Raw genomic sequence first — 25620 nt, forward strand, 5'->3', positions numbered from 1 at the left:
ACTTAGTTATCTTCCAACCAGGCCAATACCTTGTTTTGACCACAGACGCCTCCTAGTATGGCTTGGCGCCAGTTTCATGCACAAATATTTGGATAGGTCTAAACACCCTATTGCGTACACTTCCAAAACTGTACATCAGGCACAACAGCACTACTCACAGATGAAAAATAAGCTCTTGATAGTGTGTTTGTGCTCAAAAAATTTAATATTTTCCTTCATATGTCTAAGTTTAATGTGATTACTGATCATAAACTTCTGGATTCTCTTTCCAATCCTCAGTATCTTTACTGGGCAAAGTGGCCAATCGCCAGGGCTCTGTATTGTCATGCTATAACCGTGAGATTAATTTCCGACCAGCAGCACAAAACGCTAATGCTGATGCTCTTTCTCAATTTCTGATTGGCTTGAATCCAGCATTTGATCAGGATAATCTGTTAAGTTTCCATGTAGATATTAGAGCCCAAAATACCATGGATGGTTTTCCCATTACCAGTTCTTGGATTTTGGTGGCTGTTGCGGCCAATTCTGTCTTATGTCAGATTGTTCAGTTTGTCTGCCATGGCTAGTCGGATAAACCACTTTGCTGAGCATTGGATCCTTTGTGTAATTATTATGCTCTCCACCACTGCCTCTCAGTATTTGATGGTGTGTTACTGTTGGCTACTGAAGAGTCAGCGCCCAGGGTTGTGATGCCACCTTCTCCACTTGAACCATTGGTGTGTTTCTTGTATGAAATTGCTGGCCAGCTGCCATATGTTTTGGCTGGGCATTGTCATAGAGTTAACGTGTGTTGTGTCAGCCTGCCCACAGTGCATCACCCATCAAACAGTACTATGGGCCACTTTTCCCTGTACCCTGTTCCCAATACCCCTGGGAATGTATTTATCATGATTCTGTGCATCCATTTCTTAACTCACATTGACTTGTAGTAGTTGATGCTTTCTCAAAATTTCCTTGTGTTTCATTGCCTATCCACATTCACAGCGGATAGATCATGGCCCACCCACAGATATTTTTCCTTACAATATTCTGAAAAGGAAAGCTGCTACTCACCATATAGCGGAGATGCTGAGCCGCAGATATGTACAAAAAAAAGACTGAGTGCAGCCTTAGTTGCCTGAGACTGCGGTCATGTGTGTGTGAGTTGCGTTTGCGTGAGTGTGTATGTGTGTGTTTGCCGTTAATTCTGGCGAGGCCTTACTGGTCAAAAACTAATTTGTGACAGTCTTTTTGTTGTGCCCATCTGTGACTCAGCATCTCCGCTATATGGTGAGTAGTGAGTAACAACTTTCCTTTCCACAATATTGTTACATTCCATCCTGGATTTTCGATTGTTAGATTTTTTTCCCTGAGAAGGATTGCCGTACCCACTTGTGACAGACAATCGCCCACAGTTTGTCTCAAGATTGTCAAGATTTTTGTACGAAGAACGGCATCTGGCATTTTACTGCTCAGTTCTTTCAACCCCACTCCAATGGAGAGGCAGAGCCGCCATTCTGAACATTCAATACGCAGATGAAAAAGTACACCATTCAATATTCTCCTGAGGAAGCCCTCGATAGTTTCTTGAGTTCATGTAGGGTCACTCCAATCAGCGACCATAGCTCGGTGGAGCTGCTTCATGGCCGCCAGCCAAGTATGCTGCATCATCTGCTGGTACTAAAGCCTGGTCATCCACCAGCACCCATGTCACAGCGATTCTGTCCGGACCCCTCTGTCTGAGCCTGCAGATTTGCCCAGTGCCCTTAGTGAATACCAGTGGTTGTCCATCATTGCCAAGGCTGCCGCCTCTGCATAATGCACACCTCCAATGACTTGGTGTCACAAAACTACAACCACCTCCGTCCACGAACCATGCACTGGAGAGCCCTCTGCCCCCATGGCCATAACCACCATATGCTCGAGTCCCCGCAGTGTGGAACATGCCTCCTCTGACTCCTACGCTGTCTTCGTTCTGGATGCCACTGTTGCCAGGCAGAGTAGCCGTGGCACTGGGCCGCCATCATCTTCTGTCCTGCCTCCATTGCTGAATGCCTGTCGGAATGTGGACATGGATACAGCACCGTAATCATCATTGCTCCCCTACATCTTATCGTGGAGTAGTGGCTGCTGCCACGCCTGTCCATGGCCGCACCATTTCAGACCATATTTTCCTGTGATAGCATGACACCTGTTCCAGCAGTTGTCACCTACTGATGAAGACATGGACAGATGCACAGTGAACACTTTTCTCCAACCAATGTCGTACCCCTGTAGTGTGAGCATGCATAATCAAACACTATTCGATACAATGGCCTCCATGGCCGACCTAGAGAAATTGCCCACAACCTGGACAGAAGACGGAGCAGGCACTGGGCACAACAGCCAAGTGTAAGCCTGCTGCACCGGACCCTCAGCCTCACTTAGATTTGTTTATTTACTACGAGGGTAATGCCAAAATTAGGGTCTCCTATTTTTTTTATAAGTACAGAAGTCTGTTTGTGTGGCAGTTGGTCTCACTGTTATGAAAGGTGCTTCACGTGCTATGTGTAAACATGTGCACACCGCGCTGAGGTGCTCATTCTTGGCTTGGCAGCCATTGAGAATAGGGCTCCAGTTGGATGTTACTGCCAAGTGTGAATTGTGCACAGTTATTTGGTTTTTGAATGCAATGGGCACTGCACCGATTGAAATCAGTCGCCAATTGACAAAAGTGTATGTGAGTCGTGCTGCATGGATGTCCGTAATTGGTGTATAGAGTTTGCAGCTGGTCGGACCGAAATTCACGACAAACAAAGGAGTGGGAGATCATCAATTTCTGAGGAGACAGTGTTGAAAGTTGAGCAAAGCATGCGTGAAGATCAGCGGATCACCCTGGATGATCTCTGCATGTTGGTTCCTGAGGTTTCCCGAGGCACCACTCACAGAATTTTAACAGAAACATTGAACTACCAGAAGGTGTGCGCAAGATGGGTGCCACGCGTGCTGCCTGAGGACCACATGCGGCAACGAGTTGATGCTTCCTGCACGTTTCTTCATCGCCTTGGAACCGAACAGGACAACTTTCTGGACTCAGTTGTCACTGGTGATGAAACCTGGGAATACCTCTTTACATCTGAGACCAAGCAACAATCACACCAGTGGAAGCATCCTTCTCCACCAAAGCTGCGGATCTGGCGACGAGCTGGTAAGACATGGGCATACAAAAACTGCCACAATATCTATAAAAATGCATCGACGGAAATGGTGATAATGTCAAAAAATAGCTAAATGTTCAAGCTGTAATCTGATGTAAACTATAGTAGAAATAAACAAGTCTGTGTACTTATAAAAAAAATAGGAGACCTTACTTTTGGGATTACCCTTGTATATACTCACTCACAAGATTGGGTACTGATGTGTTCTACAGTTATGAGACACTGTATTATTCTGTACTTCATTCATTGTTATTGTGAATCTCTTCGTGTAGAAGCAGGATAAAACTTGTTTGTCCATTATAATTATCCGGGCTGTTATGCCATGGTCGGTTGATGAATTCTGTGTCGATTCCCAACGTTTCGTCTCCGACTGCGGGAGATATCTTCAAGGGGGTCCGTAACTCAATCAGTAGCGAGCCAGTGGGTGTGTTGGACCTTCCATTGAGTTACGGACCCCCTTGAAGATGTCTCCCGCAGTCGGAGACGAAACATTGGGAATCAACACAGAATTCATCAACCGACCACGGCATAACAGCCCGGATAATTATAATGGACATGATATTTCCGGCCGTGAAAGTCTACATTTTAGTATAGAACTTGTTTGGCGTTACTTCTGGTGTTGTGTTTGTACAACTTTAAAAGACCTTCCATTAGAATTGCACATGGCCTAAAATCGTTATTAGAAGAACGGCAAAATCCACCACCTGCAGGGAAAATGAGAAGTTGAAGAAGGTAACCTTTAATGGACGGTAATAATTCTGGCTATGTGAAGTGTGAAAATAAAGCAAGGACTGTTAAATACAACTTTAAAGATAATTTTGTGTGTGCGTATTTTTTTAATTTTCTCTCTGAGGAAAATGTTCTTTGTAACTACACAAAATAATATAAGTATTTCACCAGCATTTATCTATTTTGATACAGTACATCATCGTCAGTTTCTTTATAGTATCTGTAGTGTACTTGTTTCTGGATGACACATTTTAACAGAGTATGATTTATGTTTGATAAAGAATCAGCTGCAAATTTAAGTGTAGACCTGCCCTCTATATTAACTAACTTCAAGGCTGTTGTTATATGGACTTGACAATTGATTTGTCTGGGCTCGACCCTAAACTTTTAAACTGCTTAGCTGCTTTAAAACATTGTAAAGTGGCTAGCAGATCTGTTTCAAATTTAGCTAAGACATATCCACAGATCTTTGTTGTAACATTTTAGTGTGTTTTCTATTGACCTCCGTGCCCCCACACCCTAACCCGCATTCTCTACGTGCTCTCTCTCTCTCTCTCTCTCTCTCTCTCTCTCTCTCTCTCTCTCTCTCTCAAGATGATGTGACTTACCAAACGAAAGCGCTGGCAGGTCGATAGACACACAAACAAACAAATACAAACATACACACAAAATTCAAGCTTTTGCAACAAACTGTTGCCTCATCAGGAAAGAGGGAAGGAGAGGGAAAGACGAAAGGATGTGGGTTTTAAGGGAGAGGGTAAGGAGTCATTCCAATCCCGGGAGCGGAAAGACTTACCTTAGGGGGAAAAAAGGACGGGTATACACTCGCGCGCACACACACACACACACACACACACACACATCCATCCGCACATACACAGACACAAGCAGACATTTGTAAAGGCAAAAACTTTGGAAATAAAAAAAAGTCCGCAGGAGACAGGTTCTCATTCGTATGATCCAAAAGCTCATCATAGATTGCGAGCCAAAGGTCTTTCTGGTCTTGACTCATGAGGCATGGGACAGACTTGGCGGCAACACAATACATTCCAAAATGCTGTCAGGATTTCTTGACATAATCCGACTGAAATGTTACATTCTTCTACAATCTCTTGGACAGTCAGTCGTTGATTGGCACACACAGTATTGTTGACATTCCATACATGAGCCTTGTCGGTAGACGTCAAAGGGCGTCCTGAACGGAGGTCATCTTTAATTTCCATCTGGCCATCTTTAAACCATGTGAACCATTCTTACCACCAAGTGTGACTTATGTACTCATCAGTGTAGGCGTCCTGGATCATTTGGTATGTCTCTGTAAAGATTTTCTTTAATTCCATGCAATATTTAATGCAAGCACATTTCTCCTCCCAGCTCTGCCATGTTGAAATTCACAAACTGTGTGACTCGATGTTCTACTCAATACAGCACTGAATGATAACTAACAGACATACAAAAATGAAACTTCTAGCTGTTGTATATTGAACATAGGTGTGTGCAGGGTCTAATGCTTTAGACGACCTGGAGTGTGTATTTCAACTTCCAAAAAGAACAAATTCACCACTTCTCATATAAATATTCGAATGTTTGCAAGTCAACCGATTCATCTAGCAGTAAACTTGATTAAATACATTTACAGTAGCATATTTTTTACAACCACATAATTTATGAACATGTCTTGCTTCTAGCAAGTCCAACGCGTAAAGTACATTTAACATTTTTTTCAACTGTTCCTCTTTTTTCTTGTTACAATAATCAATGTTATAAAACACCATAAGATCCATAAACACTACTTGTTCTTCCATTACGACTTCCATGGCACAAGCGGCAAACACTTGTCGATGCCGTTCGACCGTCGCATCTACCTTGTGCTTGTGACTCCTTTCCAGCCTGCGCACACAAACATATGTTGCGGAGTATGTACGTTCTCTCAAACTTATTTTTAAAATATCGTGTGTTCGAGACGGTAGGAGGACGAATGGTTTATGTAATTTCTCTCACACTTATTTTTAAAATATCGTGTGTTCAAGATGGTAGTTGTGTAGAATTTATGTAGAAATTCTCGAAGCACTACATATCCCTCCGCTCAGACCGAACACGCAATATTTTATACATACTCATTATGTACATTAGTATTACATACAATAACAATTTATTATTTCACAGTATACATTCCACATCCCTTTATTAACCATGCATAACCCTTTTATTTACTATTTAGCTTTTCTTTATACATTTCACTTTGATTATAAAACGGGAGTATTTCACTCAATGTTGGAGTCAATTCTTTTATATATAGGAGTCGTTGGGCCTAAAACTTTGGTTTCCAATCTTAAGCTCCAGGTGTTCATGACACTTGAGTATTTTACTCTTTATTCTAATTCTGTGTACTGCTTCTTTAGTACGTAATAGCCTCATTAATTATAAACTGTTTGTAGACTGTAGGAACTCTGGGCAAATGAAAGTGTTCCTCTCAACACTTGTAAACTCACATAAAACATAATAATGCTAGTGGAATATAGAATTCAAACTTACCAGAATAATTCCTATTAAATTCGTGACTTCTGTCACGTTACTGTCCTTTTCCCCTAGGACCAGTACCTATATCTTACAGGTAGGTTGACCCTGTGAGTGCACTTACTCCTTCCGTTTTGGTAGGTACGCCCCTTCTTAAAACATCCATATTCATCAGGCCACAGGTCGTCGTATCTCCATGTAGGTACGCCTGCCCTATATCCTCAGCAAATGCCGGGTACACCTCCCCTTATCCTTTGTGAGTAGGCCTCATGGTTCATTGCGTCACTTCACTCTCACTTCTTGATACTTTCTTTGGTCCCTAGAGTCCTCCCCTAATTTTCAACTTATACATACTTGGTATATACTGTGTCTCTAGTAAAATCATCAAGGTTTTTCTATACATATGTATATATGTGATATGAAATCATCATAGTTCTCATATATGTATATACATGCAATGTAGAACCGTCACAATAAACAACAATGTGTGCATATTTCCCAATCTACACCTACCGTCCCCCTACAACACTTGACAGTTCATACCTCTCGACAGGTGTCTAGTTAGTAGTTTCATTGTTTGCATACTCATATATATTTGTGTGTATAATGATGTGTGTTTGTGCTGCCTGATTCTTCGACATTGTTGTTGTAGGTTATTGGAAACCATGGAGAATATCAAATACTTCTACCATAGAAGTATATGAATATAGAAAGAAGGAAAAATAGGCAGGTACTCAAAAAAGAAGTAAGAAAGGAAAAAATAGAAATGGTTGCTAAGATCGAAGAAGAGAAAGAAGATAGCCCCAAAGACAGGAAACCCTTCCCACCCCTCTACCCCAGGATCCCTACCTCGCCGGTACTTGAGTGAGAAGCCAGAGGAGGTATGGTGTTCAATCGTCTCCTACAGAACGAACAATCTCACCTTCACCCTGGGGTGAAGGTGAGATTGTTTTCTTCCCCGAAAAAAATCTTAGCAACCCTATAGAACTGTAAATGGTGATGAATCAGTATTACTTGTTTGCGAGGGTTGTTTGAAAGGTGTGGTGTGTGTTCTTTGTTAGCCATGATTTTTTATGTTGGTGTAGATCATGTTTTAATCTACAATACCCACTCCTTCCAAAAATTGTACAAACCCTCCCATTTACATCACATTTCATAAAAGGTATAAAATATTCTATACAAAATAGAAAATTCTACACTACTGTAAAATAGCTGTCTAGTTAGTCACTTTGTATTATCTTTTATACACAAATAAAAGCCTCTATTCATTTTAAATCGTCTCGACATCACCCTGTTTAAATAGTACCATTATATTATACTTTTCACTAATATAACATTCTATTCGTTTCATTTCATGTCTATAGAGATCACTGTTTATTCGTGATTCTCTTAAGTTTTCTTCTTGACTGTCATATTTGGTTTCCTACGTACTAAAATTATAGAAAAGTTTAAGATTTTTAGGAACAGATTATAGAATAGTTTAAGATTTGAAGAGAATTTGGTGCAGGATAACTATCTTGGAAGAAACACCGAAAACAACTCGGAATTCGACGGTCATCACTCTGCCCGTTAACTCAGAATGTTAATGTCCCTGGGGGAAATACAATTTTATGTCCTTTACGTTGTACTTTCCTTTCTTTGATCCCATTATAGGATCCACTAAAAGTAATGTATTGGGATGTATTACCATTTGAACTCGGTATGGTCCCTCATACTTTTGGAAAAACTTATGTGTCTGTTTCCTCAGGGCAGAGCTGTGAAGGTGCTTTTTTTACAAGAGCTGGTCATTGACCTTGTACGGAGGTTCGGTAGCCTTCGTATTATGTTTAGTTACCCATTGTTGTGACTTTTCAGCTAAATTTTCAGAAACCATTGCCTGTTCAAGTTCGTAATCTTCAGTAGACTGTTAAGCCAAATGAAACATTTAATAAGAGGTTCTCCTACAAAGGGTTTGTCTATTACTTCTAAAGGTGTTAATCCTGTTGATAAATGTGGTGTCGGCCGCGGTGGTGTAGCGGTTCTAGGCGCTCAGTCCGGAACCGCGCGACTGCTACGGTCGAATCCTGCCTCGGGCATGGATGCGTGTGATGTCCTTAGGTTAGTTAGGTTTAAGTAGTTCTAAGTTCTAGGGGACTGATGACCACAGATGTTAAGTCCCATAGTGCTCAGAGCCATTTGAACCATAAATGTGGTAGTTCATTTAAAATAAGTTCAAAGTCTTTGATCTTCGTTGCCCATAAAGTATGTTTTTCATGGCAGTAGGTGCAGCATAATTGGCCAATCTCTTTCTTTACCCGTTCACATAGATTCAAGGCCGGGTTATAGTTGGACATTAACACTTGACAAATACCTTCCCACAATAAAAATTCTTTAAAATTGTTACTAACAAATGTGGCCCATTATCGTAGAGAAACAGTTTCGGTTTGCCTAGAGAAACAGTTTCGGTTTGCCTACCTCCACAAATTATTGTTGCAAACAGTGCATCGCAGTTGGTGTATTTGCTTTTTTAATAGAATACAACTTAACATACTTTGACCAACACACTATGAGAACTAAAATGTACGACACTCCTCCCTTACCTTTCGGAGTTGGTCCAAAGAAATCCAATGCTGTAAGATCATGTATAGACTTACGAATGATAGGATACATTTTGTAATTAACATGAGTGTTACACTCTTTCACCTTCTGACAGATTTCACAAGTCCTAATTAAAAAAAGCTACTTTGTGTCCTAGCCTTTTAAAGTAATAGAACTTATTCATATGAGCTATAAATTTCTGTATTCCGAAGTGCCCATACCCTGTATGAACATACCACACAATTTCGTCTTCCATTAACTTCGGAGTGCATAAATGCCACCGTTGTGATGTTATACTATCTCTCCAAAATAAATTATGACCCATAATTTTCCACTTTCCTGCTTGATTAGAAGGCAAGGAATTCCTAATACACATAGCAAACATCTCGGTAAAATAGAGATCGTGATGTATGTTCTCTGTTACGCTTTGTGCCATCTCTTGTACCCTGGTATGTGGATACTATTGTGTCAGAAAATTGATTGCAAAAATCATGCAGGGTACTTCCGGCTGTTTTAACTCTTCCTTGTCTATTGGCAACCTAGACAAAGTGTCTGGTACAATATTCTTAGAACCTTTTACATACTGTATTTGAATGTACGAACAACATCCATCGCATTAATCTACTATGTAACAAATGATTATTCATCAAAAAAGATAGAGCTTGATGTTCTGTGTAGATATGAATTTCTGACCCCCAAACTAGTGTTTGGAATTTTTGGACACTCCATACTATTGCTAAAAGTTCTTTTTCAGTAGCTGTGTAGTTTATTTCATGTTTATTAAGACTACAGCTAGCAAAAGCTATGGATCTGTGATTTACATTATCTATACCCCACTGTCCTTGGAATAGTTCTGCCGCAATCCCATACTCAGATGCATCAGTTGCAATTTTAAATGGTTCACCCATATTTGGATGATGCAATGTGGGTGCTTCTATTAGTGCTCTTTTTAAGTTTTCAAATGCATTATTTGCCTCTTGACCCCAAACTCACGGTATTCCAGAATGAGATTTTCACCCTGCAGTGGAGTGTGCACTGATATGAAACTTCCTGGCAGATTAAAACTGTGTGCCAGACCGATACTCGAACTCGAGACCTATGCCTTTCGCGGGAAAGTGCTCTACCATCAGAGCTACCCAACCATAACTCACAACCTGTCCCCACAGCTTCAATTCTGCCAGTACCTCGTCTCCTACGTTCCAAACTTCACAGAAGCTCTTCTTCGCAGAAGTGTGCTTGGGTAGCTCAGATCGTAGAGCACTTGCCCGCGAAAGGCAAAGGTCCCGTGTTCGAGTCTCGGTCCAGCACACTGTTTTAATCTGTCAGGTATTCCCTTCCTTAACAAACATAATATTCTTGTGTCATTTAGTTCTTGTTCCCTAATATACTGTCTATAGTACCCAGCCATTCTGATAAATGCCTTCAATTGTCTCACATTTTTACGGGGTGGCCATTCTTTAATAGCTTTTATGCGCTCAGGATCCAGTCTAATCCCCTGTACGTCTACAAGATGGCCTAAAAACTGAAGCTCTTGCCTCGCAAAGTGTGACTTTGACAATTTCACTGTAATACCTTTTTATTTAAATTTTTTCAGGGTTTTACGCGATGTTAGGCAATGTTCTTCCCAAGTAGCTGAGATTAAGGGAATATCATCTACATATATTATTAAATCCTTTAACAAATCTCTCCCTAATGCTTCGTCCAGCGCACGTATAAATACCGAGACTGAGATATTAAGTCCAAACAGTAACACATTGAAATGATACAATTTACCATCAGACAGAAACGCGGTATACTTCTTTGATTCAGGATGTAACCTAATTTGCCAATATCCCACGGTCAGGTCCACCGTGCTAAAAAAAACTTTGCCTTCTCAAATTTTAATAACAGTTAATCAATGTTAATTGCTCTGTCTCATTCTGTTTCTATATGCTTATTCAATGTACGCATGTCTAGTACTAATCGCACACCTGCTGTAACCTTTTTTACTACTATGAAAGGGTTATTCAAGACACTAGAACTACGGTCTATTATATTGTTGTCAATAATTGTGTCAATTTCCTCCTTAACTTCCTCTTTCAAACTTACCGGTATTGGATATGGCTTACAGAAAAATGGAGTGTCATCTTTGATTTTAAATTTACATATGTAATCGCTGATATTATTGGGACAATCGGAAAATACTTCTTCATATTCCATTAGAATTCTATATAAATCTAATTTTTGTGCATTGGTTAATATTGGAGACTCATTTACTTTGTTTTGTATGCCCACTCAATGTGACACGTGATTTTCATTATCGAACTCTGGTGACAATTGAGCTGTAGCAGTTAATCGTAAATATTGACACTCAGTTGTTTGTTTACTAATGTAGCTATCTGTTACAAATGGTATCCAATATCTACTATCATCCTTACTAAAGTAAAGAAGATTTTCCTCAAAGTTTAAAATGACTTTATTCTCTAATAGCCAATCTAACCCGAATAAAATATCCCTATTGATGTTCTTTACGACTAACTGTGTCTGACGAAAGGGGGCATTACCAATATTCCAGTTCACTTGGGTTTCGTATTTGACAACCCAACTTCTCATTCCAGTTGTACCAACTCTGTACACTCCAGTTACTGGTAACAGAGGCAAGTGATGTTTAGTCTGTAATGTGCTAAAGAATGCGCTAGAAATGAGTGACACCTCACTCTCTGAGTCTATAAATATGTTGACTTCAAATCTTCACGTTTCTTACTATTATTGGTTGTGTATTATTGGTAGTTAAGTTTGGTTCTTCCAGTAACAACCATTCTTTTGTAGGTATTTTATGTGTATCATTTCTATTATAAACCAGGCCTCCTAGTGTATCTCTACGGCCTGGGCACCAGCCCTTGTTTCAGATCGCACTGTTTTCCTCCTTACTAGTAATCACCGGTTGGTTATCAAATCAGGGTACTATGTTACCACTTTGTGCTCTATTATTACGTGGCACAAATTCCTGCGAAGTTACTGGCTCTAAATCCAAAGGTGGATGTTTCTTCTGGTAATTCTTTTTGCTATTATTCCTGTTGCACTGGTGTACTCTAGCTAAGTTAGCCTCATGTCTTTTAAAGTTATTATTGCTAATCCTTTTGTAATTCTGATTTTCGTTCTAGTGTACACTCTTGTTGTGGTCCTTATTTAAGGCATCCAGTGCGTCCGCAAAGAATAATAATTCTTCATCCGTTTTCAACCCACTACATACTATATCCTTCCTCGCGTAAATGGGCAATCTTCTTATTAACATTCGAACTAACCCCTCTTCCTCCATTGGCTAATCTAAATATTTCGCTCGTGTTAAATGCCAGTTGAAATACTTTCTCATTGTTCCCCACGTATTATTGTAAACTTTGGGTCCCATACGTCCGATAACAGGTTTTCCTGGGCACTTGCTGACAAATACTTCTCTTTAAACTTCTTTTGAAAATCTTCCCAAGAGGAAGAGTTTTGATTGCTTACTGTACCCCACTCTGAGGCTTCCCCTAATAGATACTACACAGCAAATTCAATCTTTTTCAAATCTCCCAGTTCTTGGGCAAGGCTTGGTTGAACCTTTTCAAAAAATGGATGGGATGTACTTCCCGTCTGGCTTAAACTTAGGGAATTGCCTGGATAACCCTGAATTGGCTCCCCATTGTAAATCCGTCATTACCTCACTAGTGAATACCACATTAGGAGAAGTCACCCTATTATCTACTTTGTCCTGAATAAGTTTGAATTCCTTCCATAAATTATCTATACCTCTCTTGGTATCGTTAAGTCCAGAAGACAGATTTGGCGACACATTGTCGGAGGTTACTCTCGCAGCCACTTTTAGGTCTATCATTTCCTCTACCTGTTCCTCCAGGCTACTTATATTTATCATATCTGAAGTTCTTTCAGGCAGTCGTTCTTCCCGCGAACCATACGCGACTGGAAGAGGAAAGGGAAGTAATGACAGTGGCACGTAATCTGCTTAAGTATTGACACCTGTAACTTGCGATTGGACTAGTGGTAATAACCCATCCTGCTTCTCAACAATCTCTTTTAAAGTGTGTAATCTATGTTTTACAGCATCAAATGTAACATTACATGCACTTTGAAATGATCCTAATTTTCCACCAAGTTCAGCTTCTACATTATTGTATTTATCTTCAATATCCAATTCTAACTTTTTAGCTAAGTCCTGAAATTGGTTACTCTGTGTCTGACTAAAATCGGTGAACGGTTGGTTTATATGACTGCTTTATGAACTAGTTAATTCCTCTTTAAATCTACTTTAAAATTTTCTACTTTAGTAGTTAAAGAACCAAATTCAGTCTTCAAATTTCCGATACCTTCACATAAATTACTAAATTCTTTCCTTTGCGAATCTACCTTATCACTTAACAATTCTGAAGTTTCATTCTAAACATCCAATTTATTATTTAATTATGTATTTACTGAATCTAATTTAAGACTTGGTTCCTTTCTTAAAGCCTCTGGATCTGCCCTTTGAGCTTTGTTTAAATTTACTACTTCAGACCAGACAGGCGCCTCCTTACTCACTTTCATTGCCATGGCTGGTTCTGAAGTTTCCCCAAATCTCTGTGTATTATCCATATTTCTCTTAGTTTTTGATCTAGTAATCATCAAAAAAATTTCTACACTGAGTATAATAACTATACTAGCAGTCTATTATTCAACAGTTTCTTTTTAACTTTACACTCAAACAATTATTGTTCTGCACTCACCCGGCATAGAGTTCTAGCGGTGTTGGTGAGTGGATGTGTAATCAGCGCCGGTAGCACCAAATGTTGGTTTCAGCATCGGCGAGCATATGTGGAATCAGCACCAATGATTAGCGACTGATGCTAGCGTCGTCGGACTTCGGCTGGTTTCCATGTCTGCGTCCCCGCGATGTGGGTGAGAGCCGTTTACTTACCACACCGGATCTTCTTTGATGAATTATTCTTGCCGTATTTCATCTTAGTCTAATATGTCGGAATCTTCTCTCTTTCCTTTTACCATAATATCTTTCTTACGTCTTCTCTTTTGTTGCATTTATTAATTCTCACCATTTGAACTTTGAGGCCGAATCCAATTCCATGAAACAGTTCTCTTGTCTTGTTATACCTGGTTGCTATGGCAATGCATCATATCTTCTGCTTCGATTTCCTCTCAAAATTCCCATTTTTTCGAGTCCTTTTCAGTGGTTGCCATATTCTAATACTTTAGATGACCTGGAGTGTGGTGCGAGATTGGATTGCATGCAAAATTCACACCTCTCTCACGTCAGTTGACTTATGAGGTATGCACAGCTGGTCGTCTTCTCTGGATAGGCAGCTACGTCGATCTCCATAAAACTTCATCTCCGAAGAATGCTGCTGGTTAACGGAATTTATCAGCCTCTCTCTCTCTCTCTCTCTCTCTCTCTCTCTCTCTCTCTCTCTCTCTCTCTCTCTCTTTCTCTACCCATGAAAAATAGTGGATACTTGCAGAATACTTTTAGTTTAGTCTTGGTATATTTCAACTTCCACAAAGAACAAATTCATCACTTCTCACGTAAATATCCGAATGTTTGCAAGTCAACCGATTTGTCTAGCATTAGACTCGATTAAATACATTTACAATAGCATATTTTTTACAACCACATAATTTATGAACATGTCTTGCTTCTAGCAAGTCCAACACGTGAAGTACAATTAACAATTTTTTCAACTGTTCCTCTTTTTTCTCGTTACAATGATCAGCGATATAAAACACCATAAGATCCATAAACACTCCTTGTTCTTCCAATACTACTTCTGTGACGCAAGCAGCAAACACTTGTCGATATGATTTGACCGTCATGTCTACCTCGTGCTCATGATTTCTTTCCAGTTTGCACATACAAACAAGTGTCGTGCAGTTTGTATGTTCTCTCACACTTATTTTTAAAATATCGTATGTTTGAGACGGTAGAAGGACAAGTGGTTCTAGAATTTGTGTGGGAATTCTCGAAGCACTACAAGGGTTGCCAACCACAGTTTGCTCCAACACATTACTGGCACGACTTACAAATGTTCTAGAATTTTTTGAACAGACCTTGTAATTACTTTAAATTTTTGTGTAATTTAATAGTTTTGTGTCTACCTCACTACATCAAAATGTAGATAAAGATATTTTATTTGTTTACTTTTCAGGTCAGAAGTTGTATGGAATATAAGAGCTTTGACTCAGTTCCAGTGGATCTTCACATTTCTCAATGACACACTAAGGCTATATATTAATTTTAATAAATGTACTGAAGATGGCATTGTTGAAGATCTGGACTTTATTTCGTATCTCACAGGTTTGCATCTTAGTTTATGAATCTGCATTGGAATGTACATTATTTGATCAAAAGTATCTGGACACCTGGCTGAAAATGACTTACAAGATTGTGGCGCCCTCCATTGGTAATGCCAGAATTTAATATGGAGTTCTCCCACCCTTAGCCTTGATGACAGCTTCCACTCTCGCAGGCTGGAAGGTTTCTTGGGGAACGCTAGCCCATTCTTTACAGAGTGCTACACTGAAGAGAGGTATCGATGTCGGTCGGTGAATCCTGGCACAAAGTCGGCATTCCAAACATCCTAAAAGTGTTCTATAGGATTCAGGTCAGGACTTTGTGCAGGCCAGTCCATTACAGGGATGTTATTGTTGTGTAACCACTCTGACACAGGCCGTGCATTATGAACAGGTGCTCGATCGTGTTGAAAGATGCAATCGCCATATCCCTGATTTGCACTTCAGCAGTGGGAAGCAGAAAGCTACATAAAACATCAATCTATGCCTGTGCTGTGACGTTGCACACCCGAGCTGTTCCTTCCTAATGGGCCGGTCGCAAGCAAGTGATGACTCCACCCAACAAAGTCGTGGCTGCTCAAATTTATCGGCCGACATGATACCTGAATCATACTAATCTAGTATTTGCACTACATGCTAAAATGATTAATCCAACTCTTTCAAAATCTGTTCTCTACGTTTGACATCATTTACATTGTACACGATCGCATCATGCAACATTACATCTGAATATAAAGCACCACAAGCACATTTGAATATGCATTTCCTTGTCGTACTTGTAAATCTGTTAACCACTCATGATAAGTTGGGTCTGACCTTTTCCTGCAAAGAAAGAATTGGTATCTAGCTGCCACCACATACATTTGTTGGTCATAATAGCTAGTTAAAGAATCTACAACCTGATCATAGCAGAGTTCACTCAGAGTGACGTGAGGTGTTATTTCTGAATGAGGCGAAAAACTGTACCTGGTATGTTGTGAGCAATGGTGTGGGCTTCATACAATTGCAACCACTCGATCCATCCCTCTTCTTTTTCATTACACTAGCAAAAAGGCTGAATGGCACTCGGAGCTGCAGTTGTTGCTTGTGGCGCTGTGTGAGTGGCTTGAATCACCAGGAGCTGCTGTACTGTGTTTACTAGTGCTGAGATCTGCTGCATGTGAAACTGAAACATCTGTGTTAGCTGTTTTGCAGCTGAGGTGTGTGAGCAGGGGGTGGGAGAGGTGGGTTGCTCATTTTGGAATAGACAAATGCGAAAAACAGACGAGGCAAGCAATAAAAATAAGCACACAAGCAAAGAAAATTTCTGCAGCGCCCACTTGAAAACTCAGAATAGAAAAAACACCATAAGGCACACTGTTAAAATATGTAATAACACCATTGCAAAGAAAAGACAAGGTAGAATTGAGGTTCCAGCAAAACACACACCCCACGACAAAAGAAAATATTACAGTCCGTGGCAGCTTATGGCTCAGGGTTCGACTCATCGTCAAATATTACGTCCAGCCTTGTCATCAAATATGGGGTTTCCAGGAATCCTTCTTACTAAGTTCGCTACAGAAACATTCAACAGGGTGTATATGACCCGGGACTACCAGAAGATCTGGGAAAAACTGAGGAATTATTTCATCTAGGAGAAAACTGGGAATTTTTTTCATCCGGGAGAAAACAGAACTTTTTAGAATTCTGGGAACTTCTCATTGTTTTATTTTACAGTTAATTTTTTTGTAATTTAGACTGGTAAGAACCAGTACGCTAACAAATGATATTACTGTATCTCGCTACTGCAGAATAATACTGCAGCAATAAAACAACCAGGAGGGGGGGACGAAAATAAAACTTAAGTTGCGATGTGCGCCATATACAACATCAAAACACACTGCTCATACAAACCTCTGTCAACAGCAAAGTGCATCAAACGCTCTAGGAAGACAACGCAATGCTTCATAACGACAAATTGCCTCCGATGAGCGTGACGTCACAACTGTTTACATTACATTAATTTGAGCAGTTGCGAGCGAGCTTGTACGCATGCACAGTTGAGTCGCGTGTGAGCAGTAATTTCTCCCGCTTCTGGCTACAGAAGTGTGGCTGTTAGCTGTATAAGCAGTAGCAGCAAGCAGCCAGACACTACCCAGAAAAATTTTACTGGCGCACCCAAGCTGCCAGATTCACGCATGGTATCCTCCCCAGGTGGCAATTTCAGGGGAGGAGGGGGGAGCGGCAAATTCATGTTCTTGAGGGGGGGGGGAAAAAAACTAGTATATAGTGTTCGTTGATCTATCGATTTTTCACATGATTTTGAAATGCACCCCTGTTGGTTTTTGAACACATTCTAAGTTGATTTCCGAATGAATCCTAAGTTAAGTTTTGAATGCGTGCATAGTGTACATAATCTATCTAGTATTGCCCCCATCCGGAAATATCGTAGATCCGCAGCTGATGCACAGAGCAGTTTGAGTTGTAGTAGAGAGGTGGGTAGTCTCCAGGTGACCTGTGTTTACGTTTAGTGATTTTGCTGTTCTCTTCATTTATTGCTCTCACATCAAATGAAAACAAAATGGATTTTAGTGGCCGGGAGCTGTCAAGTGAATTAAAATACATTCACATAACTATGGAAGACTAAAATATGTTATTAGTTTCAGATTTTATTTTATTTTATTTTCACCTTTCTGACAGTCAAGCATTAATCGCCTCGCAGAACAATGAAGTTACTTTTGTTGGTTTGCTAAAGAAATTTGGCTTTTATTAATATTTTCTACTGAGGCAGTCAATTTATTTGAAACAAAGTGTTTAATTCCACACTATTGGCTAGTTTCAACTGTTCGCTGCATTTCAAGTGTACATTTTCATCTTCTAGAAGCTGTAGCATTATGCCACAATAAAGAACCAAACATAAGATAATACATTACTGGTACACTAAGAAAATTTACCTCCAGATCTGGAGATACAAATCTGCACTTTAAGCCAAATTATGCATTTTAGTATGGTTAACGAAATTCTGATGCACTTGGATTATCCTTTAATGTCTTGTTTCTTTTATGACATAATGTAAGATCTTTCAATGTTTTATACGTACGAACAACAGGCTTCCCGCGTCATCGTAGGTGCGCAAGCGCAGTGACGCCTATTATCTGGCGCTCTCTGACAACTGCTGAAATGAACCTTTTTCTAACAAGTCACGGGAAAATATTGGGAATGGTTGTTTGAAAAGCAGTGGTTTCGAAGTAAATTTCCTTTTTACGCAATCTGACCTGTGTGTGAGAATGTACAACAGATTTCTTAAATCACATAGCATTTGACTCTCATTTAAAAATCAACTCTGAGTACAACCATTTAGAAGAATTTCAAGCCCAGAAGATCAGACATTTATGTTTTTGTTAAAAATTTTACTGATGCATTTGTGTGATTTACACACGCAAAAAAGATCAACTTTATGTGTGAAAGCTTAGCTTCTCTTGCAGCTTATTAATCTTAGAGACCAATATTATCTGTGAAAGCTTTTTTTTTTTCTTTTCGCAACACTATGTATATTAATTTAAACCATTAACTTTTACTATTTGTTTGTTTGCACTGCTTAACAGTGATGTTTCTATTGGCTGACTACATCACGTGTCCTATGCTCTGAATATCAGCTCTCATTGGCTGGTGAGACCATGTGACATGAACTATGACTGGCTTACAAAGGTGCATCGCAATCTCAATTTCAATGCTTCGGAAAGTAACATGCAGTGTTTAGTGGAATACGAATTTATACTTTCTTAATACGAAAAGATGTAGTGTATATGTTGGTGCACATCAAACATCGTTCCAAAACATATTTTTTTCTTGTGTTTTGTTTTCTCAAGTGCAGGAAGTTCTACACCAATGTATAAAACCGTAACCATTCAAAGGATTGAAAAAAGGTGTATTTTCACCCGAGAGAAAGTGTATTTTTAACCGGGAAATCTGGGATTATTATTATTAGTATTATTTTTTCTTTTCCTTGTCCGCGTATACACCCTGTTCGAACAAATCTTATTAATGAGTTTTATTACAAAAAAACCAATGACAGTACTTAACTTTCACAACCAAACAGAAGTCACACAAGCGAAGGACAACATACAAAATAAGCAAGGCTCTTCAGTATAAATAATCACAAGTCTGTGCTACATAGGCAGTATAAGTGAAGCAACTAGAGATGACACTTCTATATAAGTGTCTAATCTTGAATCTACTATTCAACTGGGTCATCGCCAGTCAGTCGCGGCACTCATGTCCTCTCCACATAGGGGCCGCTGCTGTTGCATTGTTGTCCTGGTGAGGAGTCGGTCAGCATGCGATTGGCTGATGTCTTCTCACAGCCATCTCTGCTCTGTCATTCCTGGCTGGTGTGCCAGCATTTGACTTCATGTCATAACAGTGAATGTGCGCGCTTTTGCCAGAAAAAGAACTACTGCTCAAAAGATAGTGTGAAAGTTGTTTTCTGTGTTGTGTTTCAGTGCTCCACGCACCAGATTCAGATTCTTTATTTGCCATTCACCACATGTTGTAAAATAGGCTCTATAGCGATGTCAAGATACATAAGAAGTTATTATATTAGTTTATGTTTACATTACAAGTACAAATTATTTATGCTACATTAATCAAATGTACAGCATTGCAGTCATAGGCTTAAAACTCAATTTCTGTGTTACAAGTATCCAAGAATTCTGTAAGACTGTGGTATGGATTGTCTATGAACCATTTGTGCAGTTTACTTTTTAAATTATTGAAAGCTGTATTGAGTGCAGTATGTGGTAATTTGTTAAATGATTTCAAACAGTTCACTTTGTGAGAGTTGCGTGTTTTTGTCAGCCTATGTCTAGATTTGTCAATACGCTCTTTGTTTCTGGTGCCATGAAAGTGTATGTTCTCTCTGGTGTTAAATTTTGTTCTGTTCTTTTTAGCATATATGAGTGATGCACAAATATAAAGACTTATCACTGTCATTATTTTCATTTTGATGAATAAGGGACGGGAGTGTTCCCTTGGACCAACAGTGCACATTATTCGTAGCACCTTTTCTTGCATCAGTTGTACATCACTGACATGACATGAGTGGCCCAATAGTAGCAGCCCATAAGATATATCAGACTGAAAAAATCCAAAGTAAGCTGTTCTGAGATATTTGTTACTCACTAGATCAAGCAGTTTCCAGATGATGTAGGACACCCTTGATAACTTTTTGCAGACCTGGATGATATGCAGACCTGGTTGATTTGGGGTTGCCAGTTAAGTTTGGAATCAATGTGTATTCCAAGCAGTTTTACGGATTTTGGTTCTACCTCTTTAGTCAGTCCCAACTGCAGATGCTGAGTTTTCTCTGGATTACATAGAAGTTTGTTAGCCGAGAACCAGTTTAGTGTTAATGTGAGAGAGTCCTGTGATTTCTGGAGTGACTTTGATAAATCTCAATCTGTGCTGATTAAGGTTGTATCATCCCCATAGCATATAACTGACTCAGGCCCAACATAAGATGGCAAATCATTAATTGCAACAAAGAAGAAGAAAGGACCAAGGACAGAGCCCTGATGTGCACAAGATGTGACACTGTTCATAGAAGAGTGTCTATTTTTAATTGACACATTGTTTTCTGTTATTTAGATAAGAGTTGATTATTTCTAAATCTGTGTTATTTATACCATAATACTACAGTTTGGCTAGTGGGTGTCAAAGGGGATTCAATCAAATGCCTTACTCAGATCGCAAGGTCCAAGTGAGACTGTTTGTTTATTTTCAAATGCAGTTAATGTCTGATTAACTATTTCAAGGACTGCAGAGGTGGTATTTTTCCCTTGTCAAAAATCATGCTGTCTATTACAGAAGAGGTCATACTTTTCAAAATAGTTTCTTAGTTGTTTGTGGAAAATCGCTTCAAATATTTTGGAAAAGATTGGTACAATAGACACTGCTCTATAGTTTTTAGGTAGGTCTTTTCCCCCTTTTTGTATATAGGTATAACTTTGGAGATTTTGAGCTGTTCAGATAAAACTCCAACTTCTAGGCGTTTATTCATAATAAAAGCAAGTGGATTGCAAATTAGGTGTATTGCCCTTCTTATTATGTAGTTCGATATCTAGTAATAGTCCGTGCTTTTCAAGTTTGAAAATTTTGTAACAATCTTTATTATATCTGTGGGTGTGACAGGATCCCAGTGAAATTCATGTCCTTTAGGTGGCTGATCAGCAAGTATATCAATTGCTGGTATGTCTGACTCAATTTTTTATTTTAATTTATTTACTATATTTATTGAGCTCTGCTGGCTCAAGTAGAACATCTTGTGTTTGGGTAAAAGTATGTTCTTGTTTTATAATATCCCAAACAGCCTTACACTTGTTTGGGGCTCCTTCTACACAGTTTTCACAGGCAGCTTGTTTGGTTAAGATTGGCTTTGTAATTTTTTTTTTTTAATTTTCCAGGTAGTCTTTGTAATAAGTATCATTTTGTTCTGCCCCACGTTTGCCATTGTTTTTGTGTTTTCTACAGTGAGAGCTTGAGATTTTCGTGCCTAACAAGTGGACTAGACATAAATTTTTAAATGAGAAATGGAATCCAATTCTATCAACTAGTTTTAAAGTTTCTGAAATGTTCAAATTTGATGGTAGTAAACTATACATGATATTTTTGCAACATTTGATTTCTGTAATTTTCATTAAATATTTGTAACTGGGTTAAGGTATTGGTGCAATAATATAAACATATTACTGTCTTCCATTATAATTTCATTTTGTAATTAAAATAATTTATTTTATGCTACTGTAATATTAAGTACCAGTAAGAATTCTATGGCATTAATAGACATGAGTATCTTTGAAGCCTTTTCAGAAACTTTGTGACAATACCATCATTGTGTTGCAAGAGTTGCAAAATATTGTGATTTTGAAATCTTCAGTGACAGACACCTATGTTGCACTATGGCCACATACAACAGTTGTCTTCACTCAAATTTGCAAATAGTACAACTTCTACATACATCTAGAAATTTTAAAATCTCTGTCACTGTTAATGAACCTTCCCCACAACTGCCATGGACTGAGATGCACATGTCGTTGACCACGTAAGGTCGTCAACGAAGAAAGAGTTGAGTAGGAATTAATAAGCAGTCAATCAGCTAACAGAATCTGGATGCTATGATGATGAACAACACGCCAGTGCATCCATAATTTTTGTATCGATTTTATTTTCAGATGCTTGTAAGTTCAGTCATGATTTAAACTATTAAAACTTTTTTGGGGGCAAAGAAATTTCTTGGTAATGATTTCTAATAAGCTGAGAAATCAAGACAAATTTTAGCTGCTGTCATTTTGAGAAGGTCTAATAATTTACTCAAAATGGTAACAACTGGTAAAAACTCTCAAGTCTTAAAGTGGCATGTTCTTGCTCATGGTTTTCATTTGTTTTCTGACAACTCTAGCGAGTTGACAAGTTTGTGATCCCAGGCTCAAAGTCAGTGTTGTGTTATGTAATTAATACTGTTTTGTTTCAGTGAATGGTACACTGTGATACATTTTTGAATAGGTCTTTAGGAGAGCAAATGAATTACCAAATAAAAATACAGGGTGTCATTTAAAAAGTCATACCGCTGTTCATATGTTTGTAAAAAACAATGCTACAACGAAGGCAATCATGCTGATTGATGTCCCCCTGATGGCTAAAGAACAATTGCTTGAAACATTTTGTAATTTGCATCTGGACAAACATTTATTTAGGGTGGTAAAGATAAATGGGACACCCTGTATAACCCACTCATAGTCCTAGCCATTTACATGCGTACTTAATTTATTGTAACTTTTCTCCTTTTGAGTGAAATTACCTAATGACTAAATTTTAATTTATTAACATTAAATGTGTCTCAAATCATGATTACTTCTGAAAAACAATTAGTTCTGAATTCTTATTTATTATATATGTTTTCCCCCCTTACAAAATGATTTCAGTGTAATTTATAAAATATTAGAAAAATTAAGAAATATCAATCCCCTATATTACATGCTAAATGTCTTTTTTTTTTTTTTTTTTCACCTAATTTATTTTACTTCATGCATCATAATGAAGGATGAATGAGACTGCAAAGTTCACTGGAAGCCTTTGAGGGAATTGCATCTTATAATCTCCCCCTCCTCTCTCTCTCTCTCTCTCTCTCTCTCTCTCTCTCTCTCTCTCTGTCCTCTCTCTCTCTCTCTTTCAGAATCAGTTGTGCATATTCACAGATAGCCTCTAGAACAGTCTAGAGCAAGCTGTACAAGTACTGTCCCATGCGGCACAGGTCCCTGCAAATGCCCATTGGTTTACCTGTGGACAAGAAAAAGTGCAATAAGCTATCCACCAAACGCCATTTTACATGCGTTCTGTGTATATGTGAGTCACTTGTTCACATCTGCGTGTGGACACTCGGCTGGCATGGCACCATCATGTAGCTGGCTGGCTGCCATGTGCACCAGGCTGCCTGCATGTAGCTGGCTGGCTGCCATGTGCACCAGGCTGCCTGCATGCAGCCACTTGCACCTGCTCTGCAGTGGCTGCCTGCATGCAGCCACTTGCACCTGCTCTGCAGTTTTTTTACATTGTGTTCCCCATATTGACCATCTGAGTTAGAAAGTATTTCCATACCTTAAACTGTGCAACCTTTTGAATGATACATTTCCTAATGGATAAGTGCCTCTTTGTGAACTTTACTCAGGGTTTGAACACTTACTGTTCTTAATGTATTGCTCATCAACATCTACGTCTGTGTACATACTCCACAAGCCACTATACAGGATTTGGCAGATGGTGCCTTATACCACTACTAGTCATTCTGTTTCACGTTCCAATCACAAATTGAGCGATGGAAAACAATTGTCCATATGGCTATGCGCACTCTAGCAGAGAGGGACTGTACGTTGGGAAGCTGTTGCAGCGCTGCTTCGCGCCCATTTGTAGGGGGTCCAGAGAGTGACGCGACAGCAGGCAGGCTCGCTTGACTAGGTGGCCGACAAACGCACAAGCCGGCCGATCTGCTAGCTTTCTCAAACGATTTTAAAGAAACTACTTAGCAGAGAAAAAATTGATCCTCACGCATCTCGTAGCTTGATTCATCAGTTCCATGATGAACTAATTTCTTGCATCTTGTCTTCATGGTCCTTACATGAAATGTAATTTGGTAGCAGTTGAACGTTCTGCAGTCAACCACAATATAATACCATTATATTTTCTAAATTTTCACAATAATGTTTCACAAAAAGAATAACTAGTTCCCTCGAGTGATTCCCACTTGATTTCATTGAGCATTTCTACAATGTTCATGTGTTGGTCGACCTACTGATAAAAAGTCTAGCAGGGTAACTCTGAATTGCTCCGATGCCTTCCTTTAAGCTGGCCTAATGGTGACCTCAAATGCTCAAGCAGCATTCAGAAATAGAATGCACTAATGTTTCATGTGCATTATCCTTTATAGGTGAGCAACATTTCCTTAGAATTCTCCCAGTAAACCAAAGTCAACCATTCGCCTTCCCAACTACCAATCTTAAATGCTCATTCTGTTTCATATTACTATCAGTGTCAAGCCTAAATATTTTTCATGACTGTGTCAAGCAGCACACCACCATTACTGTATTCAAACATTAAAGGTTTGTTTTTCTTACTCATTTCTACATTTAGAGGAAGCTGTTATTCATCATATCAAATTGAGATTCTTCCAGTCATCTAACAATGATACTTTCCCATACACTACATCATCAGTTGACGACCACAGATTTCTGCTCTCCCTGTCCAACAGATCATTTATTTTATGGAGGATAAGAGTAGTCCTATCACACTTCCCTCTGACATTGCTGATAATACCCTTGTGTCTGAAGAAAAAACATCTTCAAGGACAACACACTGGGTACTAATTCTGAAGAAATCTTCAAGTCACTCATTTATACGGGAACCTATTCTGCATGCTCAGACTTTTATTAACAGCATGTAGTGGGCACCTTGTCAAACACTTTCTGGGAATCGAAATATGGTTGTGCCTGTTGCCAATGATCTGCAGCTTGACTGATATTGTGCGAGAAAGAGGCAAGCTGAGCTTTGCATGAGTGATGCTTTATAAATCCATGCTCATTAGTAGACCGAAGCTTTTCTGTCTCAAGGAAATTTATTACATTCAAACTTACAATACGCTAAAGGATCCTGCAGCAAACTGATGTTAGGAATATTGGCCTCTAATTTTGTGGGTCTGTTATTTTACCCTTCTTATACATGGGAGTCACCTGCACTTTTTTGCAGTTGTTTGGAACTTTGCACTGCCATGAAATTTATG

General features: G+C 39.1%; 1 protein-coding gene across 3 annotated transcripts in view; it reads left to right on the forward strand.

Annotated features, from left to right (window-relative positions):
- Positions 1 to 25620, forward strand: part of LOC124612921 — a 271212-nt gene that overhangs the window by 177256 nt on the left and 68336 nt on the right. For all 3 annotated transcript variants that reach the window (XM_047141411.1, XM_047141413.1, XM_047141412.1), the window contains one exon: positions 15170 to 15318. In XM_047141411.1, the coding sequence (XP_046997367.1) occupies positions 15170 to 15318 (149 nt within the window). The remainder of the gene's footprint in view (positions 1 to 15169; positions 15319 to 25620) is intronic.

Source organism: Schistocerca americana, chromosome 4, assembly GCF_021461395.2.
Source record: "Schistocerca americana isolate TAMUIC-IGC-003095 chromosome 4, iqSchAmer2.1, whole genome shotgun sequence".
In the NCBI taxonomy this organism is placed as follows: Eukaryota; Metazoa; Arthropoda; class Insecta; order Orthoptera; family Acrididae; genus Schistocerca; species Schistocerca americana.